This window comes from Hemitrygon akajei, chromosome 8 (assembly GCF_048418815.1).
Source record: "Hemitrygon akajei chromosome 8, sHemAka1.3, whole genome shotgun sequence".
Lineage (NCBI taxonomy): Eukaryota > Metazoa > Chordata > Chondrichthyes > Myliobatiformes > Dasyatidae > Hemitrygon > Hemitrygon akajei.
Window position 1 is genome coordinate 60851561 of NC_133131.1, and position 23234 is coordinate 60874794.

The following is a 23234-nucleotide window of genomic DNA, read 5'->3' on the forward strand; positions in this document are numbered from 1 at the left end:
CTAACCTCTTTTTTAAACCACTGTGTAATTAACTTCCCTCTTTGCCAGCCCTGTTTGACTCCGAACACTCACTTCCATCCCCCTGTCACTTCCAGCCTCTCACCTCCCTCTCCTGGCTCCAGCTCTAGTTTGATAGTTCCTGTCAAACACCCACACCTCAGCATTTTTTCTCTGGTCATCTCCCCTCCACTTGCAGTCCGGAGCGAAGGCATCAACCCAAAATCTCAACTGGCCATTTCTGTCACTAGATGCTGCCTTTACGGCTGAAGTCCAGTCCTGATGAAGGATCTCGGCCCGCAATGTTGACTACTTATTATTTTCTGTAGATGCTGCCTGGCCTGCTGATTTCCTCCAGTGTTTTGTGTGTGTTGCCTGAGGTGGTCCAATAGTTCATTCTTTGCACAACTAAGCTCTGTGAGGAAAGAGAGCAGAATTTTACACAGTATTGTAGGTGCAATCTCAACAAAGCTCAAGGAAGTGTGTGAGGATATTTTCAGTCTTATACCCAGTAACTCTTCCAGTAAATACCTTTGACCTCCCTCCCTCCCCACTGTGCATCAATCCCTCACCATTTAAACACACTCATTGTTTCTGTGTCCCCTCCAGAAGTGGGTGACCTCTCCTTGCCAGCTGACCTGTCCCCATTCACTCAGTTTCCCTTTGTCACCCTGAAGCCTCTTGATGATATAGTCACTACTCAAACCTCAGGGGGTCTTCTCACTTTCAGGTGAGTTTAATTGGCAAGTGCACAAGTACAGGGTAGTGCAGGCACAGTGAAACACTTACTTGCAGCAGCACCACAGACTTGTTATTACCCCACACCATCGGACACTTGAAGCAGAGGAGATAGCTTCACTCACCCCATCACTGACCCATTCCCACAATCCATGGAGCTGCCTTCAAGGACCTTTCACCTGATGTTTCTGACATTTTTTGCGGAATTGTTTATATATTATTATTTTCTATATTTTTGTATTTGCACAGTGTGTTCTCTTTTCTATGTTGTGTCAGTCCTGTTGTGTGTGGTCCTTCTTTGAACCTATTGTGTCTCTTGGACTGACTGTGTATGCCCGCAAGACGATGAATCTCAGCATTGTATAAGGCAGCGTATACGTACTCTGATAAATTTACTTTTAAATGTAGATTAGATAGATTATTCAGATCTGTGTCACACAAAATAAAAGATGAATTTTGCATCAGTTTGCCATATGATTCTCTGTCAGCAACTGAATCAGAAACGTACAGGTACAGAGGAGATGTCAGGGGTAAGTTTTTTATGCAGAGTATGGTGAGTGCGTGGAATGGGCTGTCAGTGGCAGTGGTGGAGGTGGGTACGATAGGGTCTTTTAAGAGACTCCTGGACGGCTACATGGAGCTTAGAAATATAGAGGGCTATGGGTAACCATAGGTAATTTCTAAGGTAAGGACATGTTCGGCACAGGTTTGTGGGTCGAAGAGCCTGTATTGTGCTGTATGTTTTTTTATGTTTCTCTGTTGGATTTGGTATCTCAGCCAAATTGGTGACACAGTTCAGGAACAACTGGGCTCCAAGCCTCGGTCCCGACAACACCCACTGGGACATCCTGCAAACCCAGGAGGAGTCTGGTTATTCCTTCTCTGTAAACACACAGACACCAGGAACAGGAGCAGGCCACTCGGCCCCTCCAGCCCGTCCTGTCATTCAATAAGAATCTGGGCCTGTCCATCATTGACCCCCCACACCTCTCTTATCCCCAATTTGCCATGACCATTGTAGCAGGTCAACAGTCTGCCAGTATTTGCCCCCCAATATGGTGAATCCCTCTACTCGCCACTACTGTGGGCTCAGCCATTTCCACAGATGAGCCCCTCCTGTCCCCACTGGGACAAACATCCTCTCACACCATCTTTGTCCTTTCAATAAAATCCCCGCTTTCTCTTTCGGGATCCCTCCGTCCCCAGGGAGTCAGAATCAAGCTGATGGGTCGAGCAGTCTGCTCCTACCTCTCAGTGATACATCAGAATCTGATCACAGGAGACACTTCTCAAATGCCCCCAACTTCCCTCGGAGGAAAATGGAAATAAAACAGAAAGCAGGACATTTAGTTTGGGATTTGTTCGGGTTTCATGGGGAGTTTAAATCCTGGAACGGCGGGATAACGCCCTCTCAGTTGGTCCGACTCAGCTATTGGATGTAACCAGTGATTGACATCGCCTCGCACCAATGGGAATAGCGTAGATTCAAAATCCACTGGTGACCCCAGCAGGTGTCAGGTGATCATTTGCTCAACTGTTAAACCGTCTCACTGCGTTGCGGCGCACGTGACAGCGACAGACGTGACAGATCCCGATAATGGAGACCCGTGTGTGTGACATCAGGCGCATGTGGGTGCCCGTGTGACATCACGAGGGGGAAGCGTTTGCGTTTTAATACACCTTAATGATATTCCTTATAATTTCAGTGGTATAACAAAATTAATCACGGTTTACATTCTGAAACAGAATTGCTAGCGGGTGTATTCTTCAGCAAAATACCTCTCGACCCTGCAGACTGGTTACAAACAATCCTGGTAAATTAACAATGACAATGTTGACGTGACCCTTCCTTTAATAGCTGGAATCATTCAGACAGTTGATTGCTGAGAAGAATTATGTTTATTCGTCTTTAAAGACGGCTGGACGAAGTTCATGTGGAGGTCACACGAGGAAATCCGCAGATGCTGGAAATTCAAACAACAACACACACAAAATGCCGGTGGAACACAGCAGGCCAGGCAGCATCTATAGGTAGAAGCGCTGTCGACGTTTCGGGCCAAGACCCTTCGTCAGGACTAACCGAAAGATAGTCTCTCAGGTTTGTGGATCTTGGGTAGGAGGTAGAAACGGGAAGTGTGGCGTGTGGGAACTATGAGGTTGGTGGCAGTGGATGGGAGATCCCAAGAGCTGATAAGGTTGGTGATAGTATAGGAGACACTACGGGGTGTGGGAACTATGAGGTTCGTGGCAGTGGATAGGAGATCCACAAGATCCCAAGATCCACAAACCTGCCTGTCCAGGTAGACCTATTGTCTCAGCTTGCTCCTGCCTCACTGAACTCATTTCTGCATACCTTGACACTGTCTTATCCCGCTTGTTCAATCTCTTCCCACGTATGTTCCTGACACTACCATGGACGTCAAGTCCCTATATACCTCCATCCCTCACTGAGATGGTCTCGAAGATCTTTGCTTTTTTTGGATTCCAGACCTAACCAATTCCCCTCTACCACCACTGTCTTCCGTCTAGCGGAATTAGTTCTTACTCTCAATAATTTCTCCTTTGGCTCCTCCCACTTCCTCCAAACCAAAGGTGTAGCCATGGGCAGCCATATGGGTCCCAGCTATGCCTGCCTTTTTGGAACAGTCCATGTTCCAAGGTTATACGGGTATCCATCCCCCTCTTTTCCTTCGCTACATCCACGACTGCATTGGCGTTGCCTCCTGCACGCATGCTGAGCTCGTCGACTTTATTAACTTTGCCTCCAACTTTCACCCTGCCCTCAAATTTACCTGGTCCATTTCCGACACCTCCCTCCCCTTTCTTGATCTTTCTGTCTCCATCTTTGGAGATGGCCTATCTACTGATATCTACTATAAGCCTACAGACTCTCACAGCTACCTGGACTATTCCTCTTCCCACCTTGTCTCTTGCAAAAAGGCTATCCCCTTCTCACAATTCCTCCGTCTCCAACGCATCTGCTCTCAGGATGAGGCTTTTCATTCCAGGATGAAGGAGATGTCTTCCTTTTTTAAACAAAGGGGCTTCCCTTCGTCCACCATCAACTTTGCTCTCAAACGCATCTCTCCCATCCACCTGCCACCCCACTCGGGATAGGGTTCCCCTTGTCCTTACCTACCACCCCACTAGCCTCCAGGTCCAACGTATAATTCTCCGTAACTTCCACCACCTCCAACGGGATCCCACAACCAAGCACATTTTTCCCTCCCCTACTCTTTCTGCTTTTCGCAGGGATCGCTCCCTACGTGACTCCCTTGTCCACTTATCCCCCCCCCCCCCCCATCCCTTCTCACCGATCTCCCTCCTGGCACTTATCCTTGTAAACGGAACAAGAGCTACACCTACCCTTACACTTCCTCCCTCACCACCATTCAGGGCCCCAGACAGTCCTTCCAGGTAAGGCGACACTTCACCTGTAAGTCGGCTAGTGTGGTATACTGCTCCCAGTGTGGCCTTTTATATATTGGTGAGACCCGACGCAGACTGGGAGACCATTTCGCTGAACACCTATGCTCAGTCCACCAGAAAAAGCAGGATCTCCCAGTGGCCACACATTTTAATTCCACATCCCATTCCCATTCTGATATGTCTATCCATGGCCTCCTCTACTGTCAAGATGAAGCCACACTCAGGTTGGAGGAACACCTTATATATTGGCTGGGTAGCTTCCAACCTGATGGCATGAACATTGCCTTCTCTAACTTCCGTTAATGCCCCTCCTCCTCTTCTTACCCCATCCCTGACATATTTAGTTGTTTGCCTGTTCTCCATCTCCCTCTGGTGTCCCCCCCCACCCCCCCCAGCCCGCCTTTCTTTCTCCCTAGGTCTCCCGTCCCATGATCCTTTCCCTTCTCCAGCTCTGTATCACTTTCGCCAATCACCTTTCTAGCTCTTAGCTTCATCCCATCCCCTCCGGTCTTCTCCTATCATTTCGCATTTCCCCCTCCCCCACTACTTCCAAATTTCTTACTATCTTTCCTTTCGGTTAGTCCTGACGAAGGGTCTCGGCCCGAAACGTCGACAGTGCATCTCCCTATAGATGCTGCCTGGCCTGCTGTGTTCCACCGGCATTTTGTGTGTGTTGTTGATGTGGAGGTCGGGGTGTCCCAATTTAAGAGCAGGATTGCGGAACCTATTGCACTTTCGCTCCGACGCTCTGAGGCGCTGCGATGGCCTCTCGTCACTGTTGGCGATATGGCGACCTCCGGGCACGGGTGGCGCTGCGGCGAACTCTTGGTCAGCGCAGGCGCGGTGCCGACCCCAGGCGTGTTTGGTGGTGCTCTTGTTCAGTCGGAGGGTAAGGAAGGGCTGATTTCGGCTTTTTGTAAATCGAGGGTCGATCGCAGTGGGAAAGGGCCGGGACGGAGCTCTGCTGAATGGCTGGAGGCTGCAGGCTGTCCAGGACCGCAGCTCCGATTTTAGTTTTACCCCCGACCCGGACTGTGAATAGGGGTGCAGTGGCAATTTTTCAGGTGCTGGAGCTGTACGAGGGGGTGATTGATAAGTTCGTGGTCTAAGGTTATACAGCTCTCGGTACATGCATGTGCAGTTCAATTCTTTGAGTAATTATGCAGAAAGTTTGAAGTTAATAACGTGGTATTTATGCTTAAGATAATTGAAAATTGCTAGTTTTTCTAAAATTGACTCCTTCCACCTTAGGCCACAAACTTATAAATCACCCCTCATATGTCACACGCAGTTTGTGTACCTGCTCATTTCATGTACTGGGCAACTTCCTTGCCCCATTCATGTAATGAGCAGGTACACAAATTGGGTGTGAATGAATAAGGCTTCTTATAATGTCAAGCAATAAACCAAGATGAAAGAAATATATGAATTTCAGAACTCCACAGAAATACAGTGATAGTTAAGACAGTAACAAGATTACAGCCTATCAAACATCTGAACAGGGATACAAGCCCAACTTTCAGAACTGCATTTGGACCCGGTTAGAAAATTTGAACTAGAAGCAGGCGAAACCGAGCTTTTGTCACTTTTACTGTTACCAGTCTCTTGTACGTTATTCTTGTTACACTCCTCAGCTTATTTATGAAAGAAAGAAGTTAACATTGTTTGCTTAGAAGCCATAGTGAGTGTTCTCATTGTTAGTGAGAAAAATTTACTTTTTTATTAGCAAGTAATCCATGGACCACCACAGATGTAACCTTACTAATACGACTGATTCAGAGCAGACAGCAGGGCCCGCAGCACTTAGCAGTGTTCCGAGTCAGGTATAAAAATAACAGAAATAAAGCAATTAAGTTTTTTACACTTCAGCCACCTAAATTGGAACCAAGTAATCAAATATGAAAGAAAAACATCTATTGAACTATTGCTAAAGCCACGAATATTGCTGAATATTGTATCAAAAGCAATAGGTTGGCAACTCTGCCTCGTACCGTTTCTCTCGCAGAAATGGTTGGACAGGAAGTGTATCTGTGAGTGTCGATACTCACAGTATCCTCACACGTTGGGTATTACATGGTTAGACCAATACAGATCCTGTTTAGTATTTTGGAAGTGACAAATGTTAATGGGAGGAGAGCAACCATTTGGGAGTTTTGGAAATGCGTTTCGTCTTGTTCATTGCCTCACTAAATTACTCTTTTTTTCCTGTCAGCACAAAGAGAGAAAGAGCCTCTTTCAAATCAACTACAGTTGATGGAGCTAGGCCAAGGGGTTGATCAGCTATTAATGATAGTTAAAATGACGTAAAACTAGCTTATAGCCTGGAAATGTTTTTTTTTCCATTTGGCTTGTAAAAAAAACTAAATTAACTTTATCCAGGTGCAGAAGAGGATTTTGGATGATTACCTTGTATATTTCATCAAAATCAGGCTGAAGATAAGCGAGCTGTGAATTTTTCTTTCATTATTTTTGACTTTTAACCTTAGGTTTCGATGTTCATTCCTTGCTTAATGTAGCTCCTTCCTGGAATCCAATGGTACCCGTTGGAAAGAGTGGAAAAATGCTCACACTTGTGTACAGTCGTCCCTGGGCTGGAGAGAGACTGAGCATCTGTGAAATGGCAGGAAGCTACAGCTGGGTATGCTGGGAAAACAACGGGTCGAGCGAGGACGAATCTCACAAATACCTAAATAAAAAACAGTCACAGCTCCAGGATTTCACCAAAAGCGATCAAATATCCTATCCTAATGTTATTAGTGGTATTTTCCCCACCAGCCACCAGCCACCACCCCCTCTCCCCAACCCCCATTTCCATAAAATTCCCTCTGTTTAATATGTGGCTGCTGTTGAATTTCCCGCTTGTTGATTTTGACTTTTTTACAGAGGTGGAGTGGTGCTCTGGCAGCACTGCACCCCTGTTTAGATCCAAATAAACTGGACCCGGGGATAAGCTGCCCAGATTTATGAGGTTTTGAGCGAGTATTTCTGGTCTGGGATCAAATGTTTGTTTCTGGAGTTCCTTTGGAAGCAATGACTGCTAATCTGAGGAGAGAATGAGTTTGTATTTCATCCCTCACAAGGAGAGGCTGTGAGTAAATGGACTGTTCTGTGTTTGCACCAGTAGAAATAGACCTGATGGGGTTCAGTGTTCGAACTGTGTTTGGAAATTCCTCTTCACTGTCATCTGTCTGTCAGACTGTGGAAATCAAACAGAAACTCAAGTTGTTGATCTGCACCATTCTGACAAAAGATTGTGAACTTGAGTTGTTAAATTTGTTGCTCTCCCCACAGCAGTTCCATACCTGTTGAGCAATTCTGGTGATTCCAGTTTCTTTTTATCACATTCACCCTGGAATGGTTTAAATCTCCTGATTGTCTGTTATAGAACCATAGAACCATTGAACATTACAGCACAGAAACCATTTTTCTGCCTGGTCCCACTGACCTGCACCTGGGCCATATCCCTCCAAACCCCTCTCATCCATATACCTGTCCAAGTTTTTCTTAAATGTCAAAAGTGAGTCCGGATTCACCACTTCATCTGGCAGCTCATTCCACACTCCCACCATTCTCTACGTGAAGAACCCCCCCCCCCCCCGCCATATTCCCTTTAAACTTTTCCCACTTCACCCTTAACCCATGACCTGTTATTTTTTCTCCCTTAGCCTCAGTGGAAAAAGCCTGCTTGCATTCACTCTATCTATACCCATCATAATTTTATACACCTCTATCAAATCACCCCTCATTCTCCTACTCTCCAGGGAATATAGTCCTAACCTATTCAACCTTTCTCTGTAACTCAGTTTCTCAAGTCCCGGCAACATCCTTGTAAACCTTCTCTGCACTCTTTCAACCTTATTAATATCCTTCCTGTAATTAGGTGACCAAAACTGCACACAATACTCCAAATTCAGTCTCACCAATGTCTTATACAACCTCACCATAACATTCCAACTCTTATACTCAATACTTTGATTTATAAAGGCCAATGTACCAATAGCTCTCTTTACGACCCTATCTACTTTTGACGCCACTTTTAGGGAATTATGTATCTGTACTCCCAGATCCCTCTGTTCTACTGCACTCCTCAGTGTCTTACCATTTACCTTGTATGTTCTACCTTGGTTTGACCTTCCGAAGTGCAATACCCCACACTTGTCTGCATTAAACTCCATCTGCCATTTTTCAGCCCCTTCCTCCAACTGGTCCAAATCCCTCTGCATTTGGTGCAGAGGGATTTCTTCCTCACTGTCCACTACACCTCCAATCTTTGTATTTGGGAATGTGTTCAGTGCAGCCGTTGCTAACAAGGTTCACATGAATAATCTCAGGAATGATTGGCTTTATGTATGAGGAGCATTAAATGGTCATGGGGCTGTGCTCAATGGAGTTCAGATGGGGGGGAGTGGTGAAAGTGGGGTGTGGTTAAGTAAACTTACCAAATGCTGAAAAGCCTGGATGTGGTGGATATGGAGAGGATGTTTCCATTAGACAGAAAGTCTGTGATCTGACAGCACAGTCTCAGAATAAAGACGCTTCCCGTTAAAACTGAGATGAGAAAAATTAATTCAGTCAAAAGATGTCTGATCTGTGTGATTTGTTGCCACAAAGGGTGGTTGAGGCTGCTCATATTTAGAGCAGACATTAATATATTCATGATTCCTAAGTAGCTTCAAGGTTACAGTAGGAAGGCAGGAATATGGTGTTGGAATAAAAATCAGCCATGGTTGAGTGGTGGAGCAGACTCGATGGATTGAATCACCTAATTCTGTTCCGACATTTTGTATCTTGTACCATGATTGAATGATGACTCCTTCCTATCCCATATCAGGTTTTGTGGCGTGTCAGGAACATACAGATTTGTTCACTGCGATCATTATACTTGTCTTTAATATTTAGATTTCAGTGAACAGAAATATTTTGTTCTCCTTTGTATTGTTAATGTGCTTCATTATCTTTCATGTTAAAGTTAGACCTGCGGTGAGAGATTTATTGGAAGAAAAACCCCAACTGGAAGCAAACGACGACTGAAGACGAGGGAACAGCAACAAGTGAACCAGCCCGAGGACTGAGAGCACCAATCGAGGAGAGCCCTTCTGACTCAGGGTTTCCATTGATTCAGTCAGGAGAAAGTTTGGTGAGTCTCATTTACTCTAACACTCGTCCTTTAGACATTACATACCTGTACAAGGGAAGATAGAAATAGTTGTGGTGAGACTGAATGTGCCCAGAAATACCAGTTATGCCTCTGTCAGACCCAGTTGCAATCACTCCAGGTCTGGTAATGTACAGTCAGTATCCCAGCTCTTTAAAGTCACTCACATTCCCTCAGTGTCTGTTCATTTCAAGAAATTCCATCTTCTGAAGTAGCTTTTGGTTGATTCTGAGTGTGGAGAGGGAAAGAGGGGTGTTTATATTTACTATCTTGCAAAAAGAAGTCATTGTAAAATTAAAAGTAAACTCACTACCCAAACATTCTCAGCCAGATTATTGACATAGATGACAAGTAGCAATGGGTGTTACCCTGGGGAACTCCACGAGGCATGGGCCTTGACTCCAATAAACAGCCTCCCATCATCACCATCTGCTTCCTACCATCTAGCTGTTCCCACATTCTGGGCTCTCTGACAAACACAATGTTAGCAGCAAGCTTAAATGGTAATTAATATAAAGAGAGATTTGTTGCTCCCTGAAAGCTGTCTGATGCATGGACCAGATCCTCCCTTGTTTACAACTTAATCTGCCCTAAGACCCATCCTCCCAGGTCACACTTTGTTTGATAACCCACATCCCCAACCTCCCTCCACCCTGCCAGTAGCCCCACAACTTTCCCACCATTTACCCCACACCCATACATGTAAATAGATCCATGTCACTGACATCCACTCTCACAGCTTGGGGAACCAGAACTAACTGATCATACATTCCCGGTCCAGACTGTCCAGCTGTCTGGCTCGGTCCCGGCCCTTTCCAACTCAACCGATCTTCGATTTACACAAACCCGAGATCAGCTCCTTCCTCATCACCGCCCAACCAGGAGAACTGCTGGGAACAGCTGGGGTCGGCACTGTGCTGCGATTTGCAGGAGGTCCCACCAGTGGCCGGATGTCGGAGGGACAACATGGAGGATTTTGTCGTTCGGTTCTTTCACTGTGACACCCCCGAACTCTGCATTAACTCTGGCCAGCCGAATCTGGACAAACGTTAATGACCAACAAATATACTTCCTCTCAGCGATCAGCTATCTGAATGATTCACTCATTTTTAGAGGAAGGGTCATCAATCAAGAATCTAGCAACCTCTGCCTTTGATATCCATAAATACTTCGCCTTCACAGCAGCCCGTGACAAAGGATTCCACAGATTCACCACTCTCTGGCGAAAGAAATTCCCCCTCATCTCCTTTCTAAAAGGACGCCCCACTATCTCCATTAATCTGAGGCTGCATCCTCTGGTCCTGGGCTCTCCCAATACTGGAAACATCCTCTCCAGATCCACTCGCTCAAGGCCATTCACCATTCGATAGGATTCAATGAAATCATTCTTCATTCCTCTGAATACAGGTCCAGAGCTATCAAATACTCTTCATATGACAGCCCATTCAATTCTGCACTCATTTTCGTAAACCTCCTTTGACTTCTCTCCAGTGTCAGCATATCCTTTCTGAGATAAGGGGCCTAAAACTGCTGAGAATAATTCAAGAGCTTTATAAAGTCTCAACATTACATCCTCACTTTTATAATTCAGTCTTCTTGAACTGAATGCAAACATCATATTTGTCTTCCTCACCACAGACTCAACCCACAAAGTAACCTTTAGGGACTACTGCACAAGGACTCCCAAGTCCATTTGCACCTCAGATTTTTTTCTACATTTTCTCCATTTAGAAAATAGTCAACCCTTTCATTTCTTCTAGAGAAGTGTATAACCATGCACCTTCCAACACAGTATTCTATCTGCCATTTCCTTGCCCATTTTCCTGATCTTTCTGTAGCCTCCCTACTTTCCCAAAACAGCCTGTCCTTCCACCTATCTTTACATCCCCTGCAAACTTTGCAACAAAGCCATCAATTCCATCATCCAAATCATTGGCATATAACATGAAAAGAATCGTCCCCAACATAGACCCCTGTGGAACTGGTAGCCAGCCAGAAGAGGCTGTTTGTATTCCCACTCGTTTCCTCCTGCCAATCAGCCACTACCTTTTTCCTGTAATAACAGGCTCAGAGCTTGTTAAGGAGCCTCGTGTGGCACCTTGTCAAAGGCCTGAAAATCCAAGTACACATCAACCAATTCTCCTTTGTCAACCCTGCTTATTATTTTTTCAAAGCATTCCAACAAATTTATCAGGCAAGATTTGCCCTTGAGGAAACAATGCTGACTCCGGCATATTTTATCTTTTGCCTCCAAGTACCCCGAACTCAGATCCTTAGCAATCGACTCCAACATCTTCCCAACCACTGTCAGATTAAGTGGCCTATCGTTTTCTTTCTTCTGCCTCTCTCTCTTGGAGTGACATTTGCAATTTTCCAGTCTTCCAGAACCATTCCTGAATGTTGTGATTCTTGATGGATCATTACTAATGCCTCCACAATCTCTCCGGCCACATCTTTCAGAACTGTGGGTGTAAACCATCTGGTCCATCTGCCTTCAGATCTTCAGTTTCCAAAGACTTCTCTCTTGATATGGTCCCTTCTATACAGGTCCCACCTTCCCTGGAAGAAAGCCATGGAACCAAAAATTTTATCCCCTCCCCTTCCCTCCCCCCTCCACATGTCTGATGTCATGCATGGGTTTGCTACACCCAGGTCTGACGTCATGTGTATGGTTCCTTACGTCTGCGGGTTTGTTTCTTGTGGTTATGCACTTTAACCGTATTCAGATTCAGTTTATTGTCATTTATAAACCACAAATACAGTGCAGTTAAAAAATGAGACAACGTTCTCCGGAATGATATCACGAAAAAGTACAAAACAGACCACACAAGAAAAACCACATAATCCCCAATCCAGAGTTCGGAGAGGCTGCTGCGTATCGATATCGTGTTACCGTTTTAGTACGTTTCCCAGAAAGGAACTACAAACCCATCAGACAAACCTAAAGTTACAAGACCTACACAAAACCACATAGTTACATATAGTTATAGTTAACATATAGTTTCAACAGTGCAGACAATACCATAATTGATAAAAGACTAACTGACAAAGACCACATAATTATAACCCATAGTTTCAACAGTGCAAAGCAATACCGTAATCTGATAAAGAGCAGTCCATGGCAAGGTTTAAAAGAAAGTCTCAAAGTCCCGACAGCCCATCATCTCACGTAGACGGTAGAAGGAAGAAAAACTCTTCCTGCCATGAACCTCCAGCGCCGCAACAATTACAGCACGGAAACAGGCCATCTCGGCCCATCTAGTCCACGCCGAACGCTTAGTCTCACCTAGTCCCACTGGCCCACACTCAGCCCATAACCCTCCATTCCTTCCTGTCCATATACCTATCCAATTTTACTTTAAATGACAATACCAAAACTGCCTCTACCACTTCTGAAAGCTCGTTCCACACAGCTACCACTCTCTGAGGAAAGAAGTTCCCCCTCGTGTTACCCTTAAACTTTTGCCCCCTAACTCTCAACTCATGTCTTCTTGTTTGAATCTCCCCTACTTTCAATGGAAAAAGCCTATCCACGTCAACTCTATCTATCCCCCTCATAATTTTAAATACCTCTATCAAGTTCCCCCCCCCCCCAACCCTTCTATGCTCCAAAGAATAAAGACCTAACTTGTTCAACCTTTCCCTGTAACTTAGGTGCTGAAACCCAGGTAACATTCTAGTAAATCTTCTCTTTACTCTCTCTATTTTGTTGACATCTTTCCTATAATTCGGTGACCAGAACTGTACACAATACTCCAAATTCGGCTTTACCAATGCCTTGTACAATTTTAACATTACATCCCAACTCCTATACTCAATGCTCTGATTTATAAAGGCCAGCATACCAAAAGCTTTCTTCACCACCCTTTCCACATGAGATTCCACCTTCAGGGAACTATGCACCATTATTCCTAGATCACTCTGTTCTACTGCATTCTTCAATGCCCTACCATTTACCATGTATGTCCTATTTGGATTAGTCCTACCAAAATGTAACACCTCACACTTATCAGCATTAAACTCCATCTGTCATCGTTCAGCCCACTCTTCTAACTGACCTAAATCTCTCTGCAAGCTTTGAAAACCTACTTCATTATCCACAATGCCACCTACCTTAGTATCATCTGCATACTTACTAATCCAATTTATGACCCCATCATTCAGATCATTAATGTATATGACAAACAACATTGGACCCAGTACAGATCCCTGAGGCACACCACTAGTAACCGGCCTCCAACCTGCCAAACAGTTCTCCACGACTACTCTCTGGCATCTCCCATCCAGCCACTGTTGAATCCATTTTACTACTCAATATTAATACCTAACGATTGAACCTTCCTAACTAACCTTCTGTGCAGAACCTTGTCAAAGGCCTTATTGAAGTCCATATAGACAACATCCACTGCTTTACCCTTGTCAAGTTTCCTCGTAACCTCTTCAAAAACTTAAGATTTGTCAAACATGATCTTTCACGCACAAATCCAAGTTGACTGTTCCTAATCAGACCCTGTCTATCCAGATAGTTAAATATACTATCTCTAAGAATATTTCCCATTAATTTACCCACCACTGACGTCAAACTGACAGGCCTATAATCAGTCCGAAACGTCGACAGCGCTTCTCCCTATAGATGCTGCCTAGCCTGCTGTGTTCTACCAGCATTTTGTGTGTGTTGTTTTAATTTCCAGCATCTGCAGATTTCCTCGTGTTAGGCCTATAATTGCTAGGTTTACTCTTAGAACTCTTTTTAAACAATGGAACCACATGAGCAATACACCAATCTTCCGGCACCATCCCGGTTTCTAATGACATTTGAAATATTTCTGTCAGAGCCCCTGCTATTTCCACACTAACTTATCTCAAGGTCCTAGGGAATATCCTGTCAGGATCCGGAGATTTATCCACTTTAATATTCCTTAAAAGCACCAGTACTTCCTCCTCTTTAATCGTCATAGTTTCCATAACTTCCCTACTTGTTTCCCTTACCTTACACAATTCAATATCCTCCTTAGTGAATACTGAAGAAAAGAAATTGTTCAAAATCTTCCCCATCTCTTTCGGCTCCACACATAGCTGTCCACTGATTTTCTAAGGGACCAATTTTATCCCTCACTATCCTTTTGCTATTAATATAACTGTAGAAACCCTTCGGATTTATTTTTGCCTTACTTGCCAAAGCAACCTCATATCTTCTTTTAGCTTTTCTAATTTCTTTCTTAAGGTTCTTCTTACATTCTTTATATTCCTCAAGCACCTCATTTACTCCATGCTTCCTATATTTATTCTAGATATCTCTTTTTCCTAACCAAGTTTCCTATATCCCTTGAAAACCATGGCTCTCTCAAACTTTTAACCTTTCCTTTGAACCTAACAGGAACATAAAGATTCTGTACCCTCAAAATTTCACCTTTAAATGACCTCCATTTCTCTATTACATCCTTCCCATAAAACAAATTGTCCCGATCCACTCCTTCTAAATCCTTTCGCATCTCCTCAAAGTTAGCCTTTCTCCAATCAAAAATCTCAACCCTGGGTCCAGTCCTATCCTTCTCCATAATTATATTGAAACTAATGCATTTTGATCACTTGACCCGAAATGCTCCCTAACTCACACCTCCGTCATCTGAACTATTTCATTCCCTAACAGAAGATCCAACACTGCCCCTTCTCTAGTTGGTATCTCTATGTATTGCTGCAAAAGAACTATCCTGCACACATTTTACAAACTCCAAACCATCCATCCTTTTTACAGTATGGGCTTCCCAGTCTATGTGTGGAAAATTAAAATCTCCCACAATCACAACCCTGTGCTTACTACAAATATCTGCTATCTCCTTGCAAATTTGTTCCTTAAATTCTCGCTTCCCATTAGGTGGTCTATAATACACCCCTATAAGTGTTACTACACCTTACCCATTCCTCAATTCCACCCAAATAGTCTCCCTAGATGAGTCCTCTAATCTATCCTGCCAGAGTACCGCTGTAATATTTTCTCTGACAAGCAATGCAAGACCTCCCCCTCTTGTCCCTCTGATTCTGTCACACCTGAAGCAACGAAATCCAGGAATATTTAGTTGTCAATCACACCCCTCCAGCAACCATGTTTCACTAATAGCTACAACATCATATTTCCAGGTATCAATCCATGCTCTAAGCTCATCCACCTTTCTTACAATGCTCCTAGTATTAAAATAAATGCATTTAAGAAACTCTCCACCTCTTCCTCTCTGTTTATTTCTAACACTACAAAGAACTTTACTGTCTTCTTTTTCTTCCTTCTCCCATACATCTGTTCCTCCACTCTGGTTCCCCTCCCTCCTCGTATCTAGTTTAAATCCACTGGAGCCTCTCTAGCAAACCTACCTGCAAGAATATTTGTCCTCTTCCAGTTCAGATGTAAACTGTCCCGCCGGAACAGGTCCCACCTTCCCTGGAAAAGTGCCCAATTATCTATAAATCTGAAGCCCTCCCTCCTGCACCATTTCGTCAGCCACGTGTTGATCTGCACTATCTTACTGTTTCTAAACGCACCTGCACGTGGCAGTGATAGCAATCCTGAGATTGCTATCTTGGAGGTCCTGTCCTTTAACTTGGCACCTAACTCCCTAAACTCACCTTTCAGTACCTCCTCACTCTTCCTACCCACGTCATTGGTCCCTACATGGACCACGACATCTGGCTGCTCACCCTCCCTACTGAGAATACTGAGAACTCAATCCGAGATATCGCGGACCCTGGCACCAGGGAGGCAACAGATCATCCAGGATTCTCGACCTCTTCCACAGAACCTCCTATCTGTCCCCCTAACTATCGAAGCCCCTATCACTACTGCTCTCCTCTTTTCCCTCCTTCCCTCCTGAGCTGAAGGTCCTGTCTCGGTGCCAGAGACGCAACCACTGCAACGTCCCTGGTAGGTCGTCCCCACCAACAGTATCCAAAACGGTATGCTTATTGTTGATGGAAACGGCCACCGGGGTGCTCTGCTCTTCCTGTCTATTCCCCTTCCCTCTCCTGACAGTCACCCAACTACCTGTCTCCTAGGGGTGACTATCTCCCTGAAACTCCTATTTCGGCCTCTGCCTCCTGAATGATCCGAAGTTCATCCAGCTCTAGCTCCAGTTCCCTAACATGGTTTGTCAGGAGCTGCAGCTGGATGCACCTTTTACAGGTGTATCAACAGTGCTCGCACTGATCTCCCACATACTGCAAACGGAGCACTCAACTGCCCTAACTGCTGCCTCCATTACCTACTCCTAATCTAATTAGATTAATTAAAGGAGCTTACCCGGCCTTACCTCACTTGGAGTGAAGCTCGTACTCAGCCTCTGCTCACTATTTAAATTTTCCTGCTGCCTCACTTTCATGCACTTGCGCAGTTGTGCCCCGTTCAAACCTCGCCTCTGCCTGTTCTCACCAAAGCCATCCCACTCTGCCTCAGTCCACTCCGAGGATGGCCGCTACGATGTTTCTTAGCTGTGCCGAACCATTTTCTGCCCAGTCCCACTGACCTGCACCTGGACCATATCCCTCCATACACTTCTCATCCATGTACCTGTCCAAGTTTTTCTTAAATGTTAAAAGTGAGCCCGCATTTACCACTTCATCTGGCAGCTCATCCCACCACTCTCTGTGTGAAGAAGCCCCCCCCAATGTTCCCGTTAAACTTTTCCCCCTTCACCCTTAACCGATGTCCTCTGGTTTTTTTCTCCCCTAGCCTCAGTGGAAAAAGCCTGCTTGCATTTATTCTATCTATACCCATCATAATTTTATATACCTTTATCAAATCTCCCCTCATTCTTCTACACTCCAGGGAATGAAGTCCTAAGCTATTTAACCTTTCCCTGTAAGTCAGTTTCTCAAGTCCCAGCAACATCCTTGTAAATCTTCTCTGCACTCTTTCAACCTTATTAATATCCTTCCTGTAATTCGGTGACCAAAACTGCACACAGTACTCCAAATTCAGCCTCACCAATGCCTTATACAACCTCACCATAACATTCCAACTCTTATACTCAATACTTTGATTTATAAAGGCTAATGTACCAAAAGCTCTCTTTACTACCCTATCTACCTGTGACGCCACTTTTAGGGAATTTTGTATATCTGTATTCCCAGATCCCTCTGTTCTACTGCATTCCTCAGTGCCCTACCATTTACCTAATATGTTCTAAATTGGTTTGTCCTTCCAAAGTGCAATACCTCACACTTGTCTGTATTAAGCTCCATCTGCCATTTTTCCAGCTGGTCCAGATCCCTCTGCAAGCTTTGAAAACCTTCCTCACTGTCCACTACACTTCTAATCTTTGTATCATCAGCAAATTTGCTGATCCATTTACCACATTATCATCCAGATCATTAATCTAGATGAGAAATTACAATGGACCCAGCACTGATCCCTGTGACACACCACTGGTCACAGGCCTCCACTCAGAGAAGCAAACCTCCACTACCACTCTCTGATTTCTCCCATTGAGCTAATGTCTAATCCAATTTACTACCTCACTGTGTATACCTAGCGAATGAATCTTCCTAACTAACCTTCCATGCGGGACCTTGTCAAAGGCCTTACTGAAGGCCATGTAGACAAATTCCACTGTCATCCCTTCATCCACTTTCCTTGTAACCTCCTGGAAAAACTCTAATAGATTTGTTAAACATGATCTACCATGCACCAAGCCATGTTGACTCTCCCTAATAAGTGCCCGTCTATCCAAATATTTGTAGATCCTATCTCTTAGTACTCCTTCCAATAATTTACCTACTACTGATGTCAAACTTACCGGCCTGTAATTTCCCAGATTTCATGGAACAACATGAGCTATCCTCCAATCCTCCGGCACCTCACCCATAGATACCGACATTTTAAGTGTATCTGCCAGAGCCCCTGCAATTTCAACACTAGGCTCCTTCAAAGTCCGAGGGAATACCCTGTCAGGTCCTGGGGATTTACCTACTCTGATTTGCCTCAAGATAGCAAGCACCTCCTCCTCTTCAATCTGTATAGATTCCATAACCTCACTACTTGTTTGCCTTATTTCCATTGTACATTTCAGTGAAATCTCCCTCCAGAAGTTCCAGAGGAGAAGCTCACTCTGTCTAATTTTCACACAATTAAAGTGGGGAATCATTTATTATTGTCATGTACCGCGGGTCAGTGAAAACCTTGTCTTGCATACCATCCTCTCAGATCAACACATTACAACAGCAACAGAGTGTAACAAAGCATTATGGTTATAGAGAAAATCCACTGCAGGTAGACATATGGTGCAAGGTCACATCGAGTTACATTATGAAGTCAAAAGTCCATCTTATGCTGAGGAATATTCAGTTTGCTTATAACAGCAGAATGAAAAATGTCCCTAGGTCTGTTGGTATGTTTTCTGTTCTTATGTTTTCATTTATCTTCGACCCGATGGGTGGTTGAGAATTGAGAATGTCTGTTCTGGAGATCTGGGTATCTTTAATTATGTTGTCGGATTTACTGAGGCAGTAGGAAGCATAGAGCGAGTTCATGGAGGGGAGGCTTGTTTCTGTGTGGTGCTCAGCTGTGTCCACAGTTCTCTGCTATTTCTTGAAGTCAAGAGAGTAGCCGAACAAAGGTGTTAAGTATCCAGATGGGATACTTTTTAATGGAGTAAACTTAAATTCACCGGACCAATAACCACACCACAAACAGTTCTTTACTTTATCCTTATGACCAGTTTATTCGTTTGAACTCAGCCGGTGAGAAGCTCGGAGCCAAACATCAGAGAGACAGATTTCTACTCCCTCTGGCGGCTTGTGGCGAACCTCTGTCTAACATGCAGAAACATTACAATTTATAGAACTAGTGAAACAAAGAGCACTTTAGTTCAACTGGTATTCCCACCAAGTCTGTTGGAACAAAACTTAATTTCTTAGATAACAGAGTCCACTAAATCAGGGTTTTAATTACAAATGAATGCTCTGTCCAATCCTTGTCAGTTATTATCTTTTGTTAGACAAATGAGGGAACTTAGTTCAATTATTGTCTCATGAGAACTCAACTCTACAAAACATTCCCAATGGAGAAAGTCAAACTGAACCAGGTCACAGATTGGAAATGGCAGAAATGCCCCATTCTTATAGAGACAGGAAAAGCATCAGAGAATTTGATGGTCGTTCCAGATACCAGCACTGTGCCCAGTTAGAAGATGATTTCTCTCTCCAACTTGCATTGAACTTCACAGTAACAGTGTGATACCAGATCACGTCTTGACAACTCAAGTGATAGCATCTGAAATGTTGTCTTTCACTCATTGATGGATTTTATAAATCGTTTTTTCAGGTTAAAAACGACAAGGAAATTATCTACAGGAATCTCGAGCACAAAACGCCAGTTTTGCTGTCTCTGTCCACGTATATAGGAAGTGGAGCAACGGATTCACTTGATCATCTTTCCTGCTCAGACTGTGGGGAGGGACTCACTCGATCATCTGACCGACTGGCATGCACGTCAGTTTACACAGGGGAGAGGCCTTTCACCTTTTCAGACTGTGGGGATTCAAGGTCATCTCATGAAGGTACATCAGCAAGTTCACAGTGAGCCAAAGCCATTTACCTGTTCTGTAGGTGAAAAAGGATTCAGTCAGTCATCCGACCTGTGGACACACCAGTCAATTCACACTGGGCAGAGGCTGAATTTTTGGGGAAAGATTCACTCGATCATCTGACGTAATGGCTCACCAGCGAGTTCACACTGGGGAGTGGCCGTTCACCTGCTCGGACTGTGGGAAGAGATTCACTTGCTCATCTAAACTGAAGGTACATCAGCGAGTTCACACCCGGGAGCGGCCGTTCACCTGCTCGGACTGTGGGAAGGGATTCACTTGCTCATCTAAACTGAAGGTACATCAGAGAGTTCACACTGGGGAGAGGCCATTCACCTGCTCTGACTGTGGGAAGGGATTCACACAGTTAGGTAACCTACAAGCACACCAGTCAGTTCACACTGGGGAGAGGCCGTTCACCTGTTCAGACTGTGGGAAGGGATTTGCTTTGTCATCTCAACTAAAGGTACATCAGCGAGTTCACACTGGGGAGAGGCCGTTCACCTGCTTAGACTGTGGGAAGGGATTCACACAGTTAGCTAGCCTACGAGCACACCAGTCAGTTCACACCGGGGAGAGGCCATTCATCTGTTCAGACTGTGGGAAGGGATTCACTCAGTCATCTCAACTGAAGGTACATCAGCGAGTTCACACCGGAGAGTGGCCATTCACCTGCTCAGACTGTGGGAAGGGATTCACTGAATCACCTCAGCTGAAGGTACATCAGCGAGTTCACACTGGGGAGAGGCCGTTCACCTGCGCAGACTGTGGGAAGGGATTCATTTCGTCATCTCAACTGAAGGTACATCAGCGAGTTCACACTGGGGAGCGGCCGTTCACCTGCTCAGACTGTGGGAAGGGATTCATTTCGTCATCTCAATTGAAGGTACATCAGCGAGTTCACACTGGGGAGAGGCCGTTCACCTGCTCAGACTGTGGGAAAGGATTTATTTCATCATCTCAACTGAAGGTACATCAGAGAGTTCACACCGGGGAGAGGCCGTTCACCTGCTCGGACTGTGGGAAAGGATTCACTTCGTCATATCACCTACTGAGACACCAGTCAGTTCACACTGGAGAGTGGCCATTCACCTGCTCAGTCTGTGGGAAGGGATTTACTTCGTCATATCACCTACAGAAACACCAGTCAACCCACACAGGGAAATGGCCATTCACCTGCTCAGTCTGTGGTAAGGGATTCACTCATTCATCTCAACTGAAGGTACATCAGCGAGTTCACACTGGGGAGAGGCCATTCACCTGCTCAGACTGTGGGAAGGGATTCACAACGTTAGCGAGCTTACGAGCACACCAGTCAGTTCACACTCGGGAGAGGCCATTCACCTGCTCAGTCTGTGGTAAGGGATTCACTCGGTCATCTCAACTGAAGGTACATCAGCGAGTTCACACTGGAGAGAGGCCATTCAGCTGCTCAGTGTGTGGGAAAGGATTTACTTGCTCATCTCAGCTACTGAGACACCAGTCAGTTCACACAGGGGAGTGGCCATTCATCTGCTCAGTCTGCGGGAAGGGATTCACTGAATCATCCTTCCTACAGAGACACCAATCAGTTCACAGTGGGAAGTGGCAGTTCACCTGCTCAGACTGTGGGAAGGGATTCAATCGGTCATCTCACCTACTGACACACCAGTCAGTTCACACAGGGAAATGGCCGTTCACCTGCTCAGTCTGTTGGAAGGGATTCACTCAGTCATCTCAACTGAAGGTACATGAGCGAGTTCACACTGGGGAGAGGCCGTTCACCTGCTCAGAGTGTGGGAAGCAATTCACTCAGTCATCCACCCTAATGGCACACTGGTCAGTTCACACTGGAGAGAGGCCATTCACCTGCTCAGATTGTGGGAAAGGATTCACTTCGTCATCTCTACTTAAGGTACATCAGCGAGTTCACACTGGAGAGAGGCCATTCACCTGCTCAGTCTGTGGGAAGGGATTCATTTCGTCATCTCAATTGAAGGTACATCAGCGAGTTCACACTGGGGAGAGGCCATTTATCTGCTCAGAGTGTGGGAAAGGATTCACTCAGTCACCCCACCTACAAGCACACTGGTCAGTTCACACTGGGGAGAAGTCGTTCACCTGCTCAGACTGTGGGAGGGCATTCACTTCGTCATCTCAACTGAAGGTACATCAGCGAGTTCACACTGGGTCGAGGCCAATCACCTGCTCAGACTTTGGGAAGTGATTCTCTCAGCCAAATCAACCAAATGTGCATCATTGAGTTGAAACTGGGGAGAGGCCATTCACCTGCTGTGAATGTGATGGATTCATTCAGTTATCTACCTTTATGACACTACCAGGTTCACACTGGGGAGAGGCTGTTCACCTGCTGTGAATGTGGGAAGCGATTCACTCAGTCATTTAATGTTGTGTAACTCTTGCTTCGGCAAACAGCTTATTATAGGGGTTGATAGCCCCCCCCCCCCCCCAGCCTGGCCAAACTTAAGAAATCTCGTTTGGGTGGATGCTACGTGATCAATACCCCAAAATAACAAACAGTACGCAATATGTGATTAAATGATTGAGCTTTATAATTCTTATTTTGACTATAGGGTTAGTGAAGTAAACAAAGAAAAAAGAAAAAGGGCCCACTCTCTCCATTCACGTCTTCTCATCCCTCATCTCTCCCCAGCAAAAGACAATGAAAATCTCTCTTCCAGACTCACAAGAATGAACAACATTTTTTTTATTGGATAGCCCCACACTCCAAAATCCTGTTATTCCTAGTCGCAACCTAAATATTGCTGCTACAGAGAAGCCATTACCTCAGCAGTGAAACATTACAGAGAGGCCATTACATTAGCAGTGAAACCTTACAGTATGTTACACCTGTGACACTCTACCGGGTCCATCCACACTGGGGAGAAAGTTTCAATGGCTGCATGCTGGATACTTGTTCATCACCGTTGCTTGAATGGAATTTCGAGAGTGACTGTCGGTGCTGAACTCTGCAATTATTGCTGCTGCTCACCACACCCAGTTCTGCACCCTGGTCACTGGGCATGGGAGGAGTTTCTTCTGCTGCATATTCACCTTTAATGGGACTGGAGTTTAATATCCTGGATCTGACACAAATAAATCAGTTTATTTTAAACTCTGTCTCCGATACTTAGTGAATTTATAAAAAAAATAGTAGTGTACAGTAGAGTCAGCTCAGACCGGCTGGACCCTGCCAGTGATTCAGTTCCACGACAGTCCTTTTAAATCCTTCCCTGTTCACCTCTCGTTCTCCCTGTGGATTCCAGTCACCATACTGTGGGTGAAGCGGTTTCCCTTGAATTTTGTGCAGACTGAAGAAGTCGAGGAGAAGGGAATAAGCAGCG

At 45.0% G+C, this 23234-nt stretch overlaps 1 protein-coding gene across 1 annotated transcript; it reads left to right on the forward strand.

Moving 5' to 3' along the window:
• Positions 1 to 4786: 4786 nt before the first annotated feature.
• LOC140731922 (uncharacterized) lies at positions 4787 to 23005 on the forward strand. Its single transcript, XM_073053907.1, has 3 exons — positions 4787 to 5053; positions 9134 to 9301; positions 19629 to 23005. Exon 3 carries the CDS (start codon positions 20018 to 20020, stop codon positions 22094 to 22096), a length of 2079 nt encoding a protein of 692 aa, XP_072910008.1. The 5' UTR covers positions 4787 to 5053; positions 9134 to 9301; positions 19629 to 20017; the 3' UTR covers positions 22097 to 23005.
• Positions 23006 to 23234: the final 229 nt, after the last annotated feature.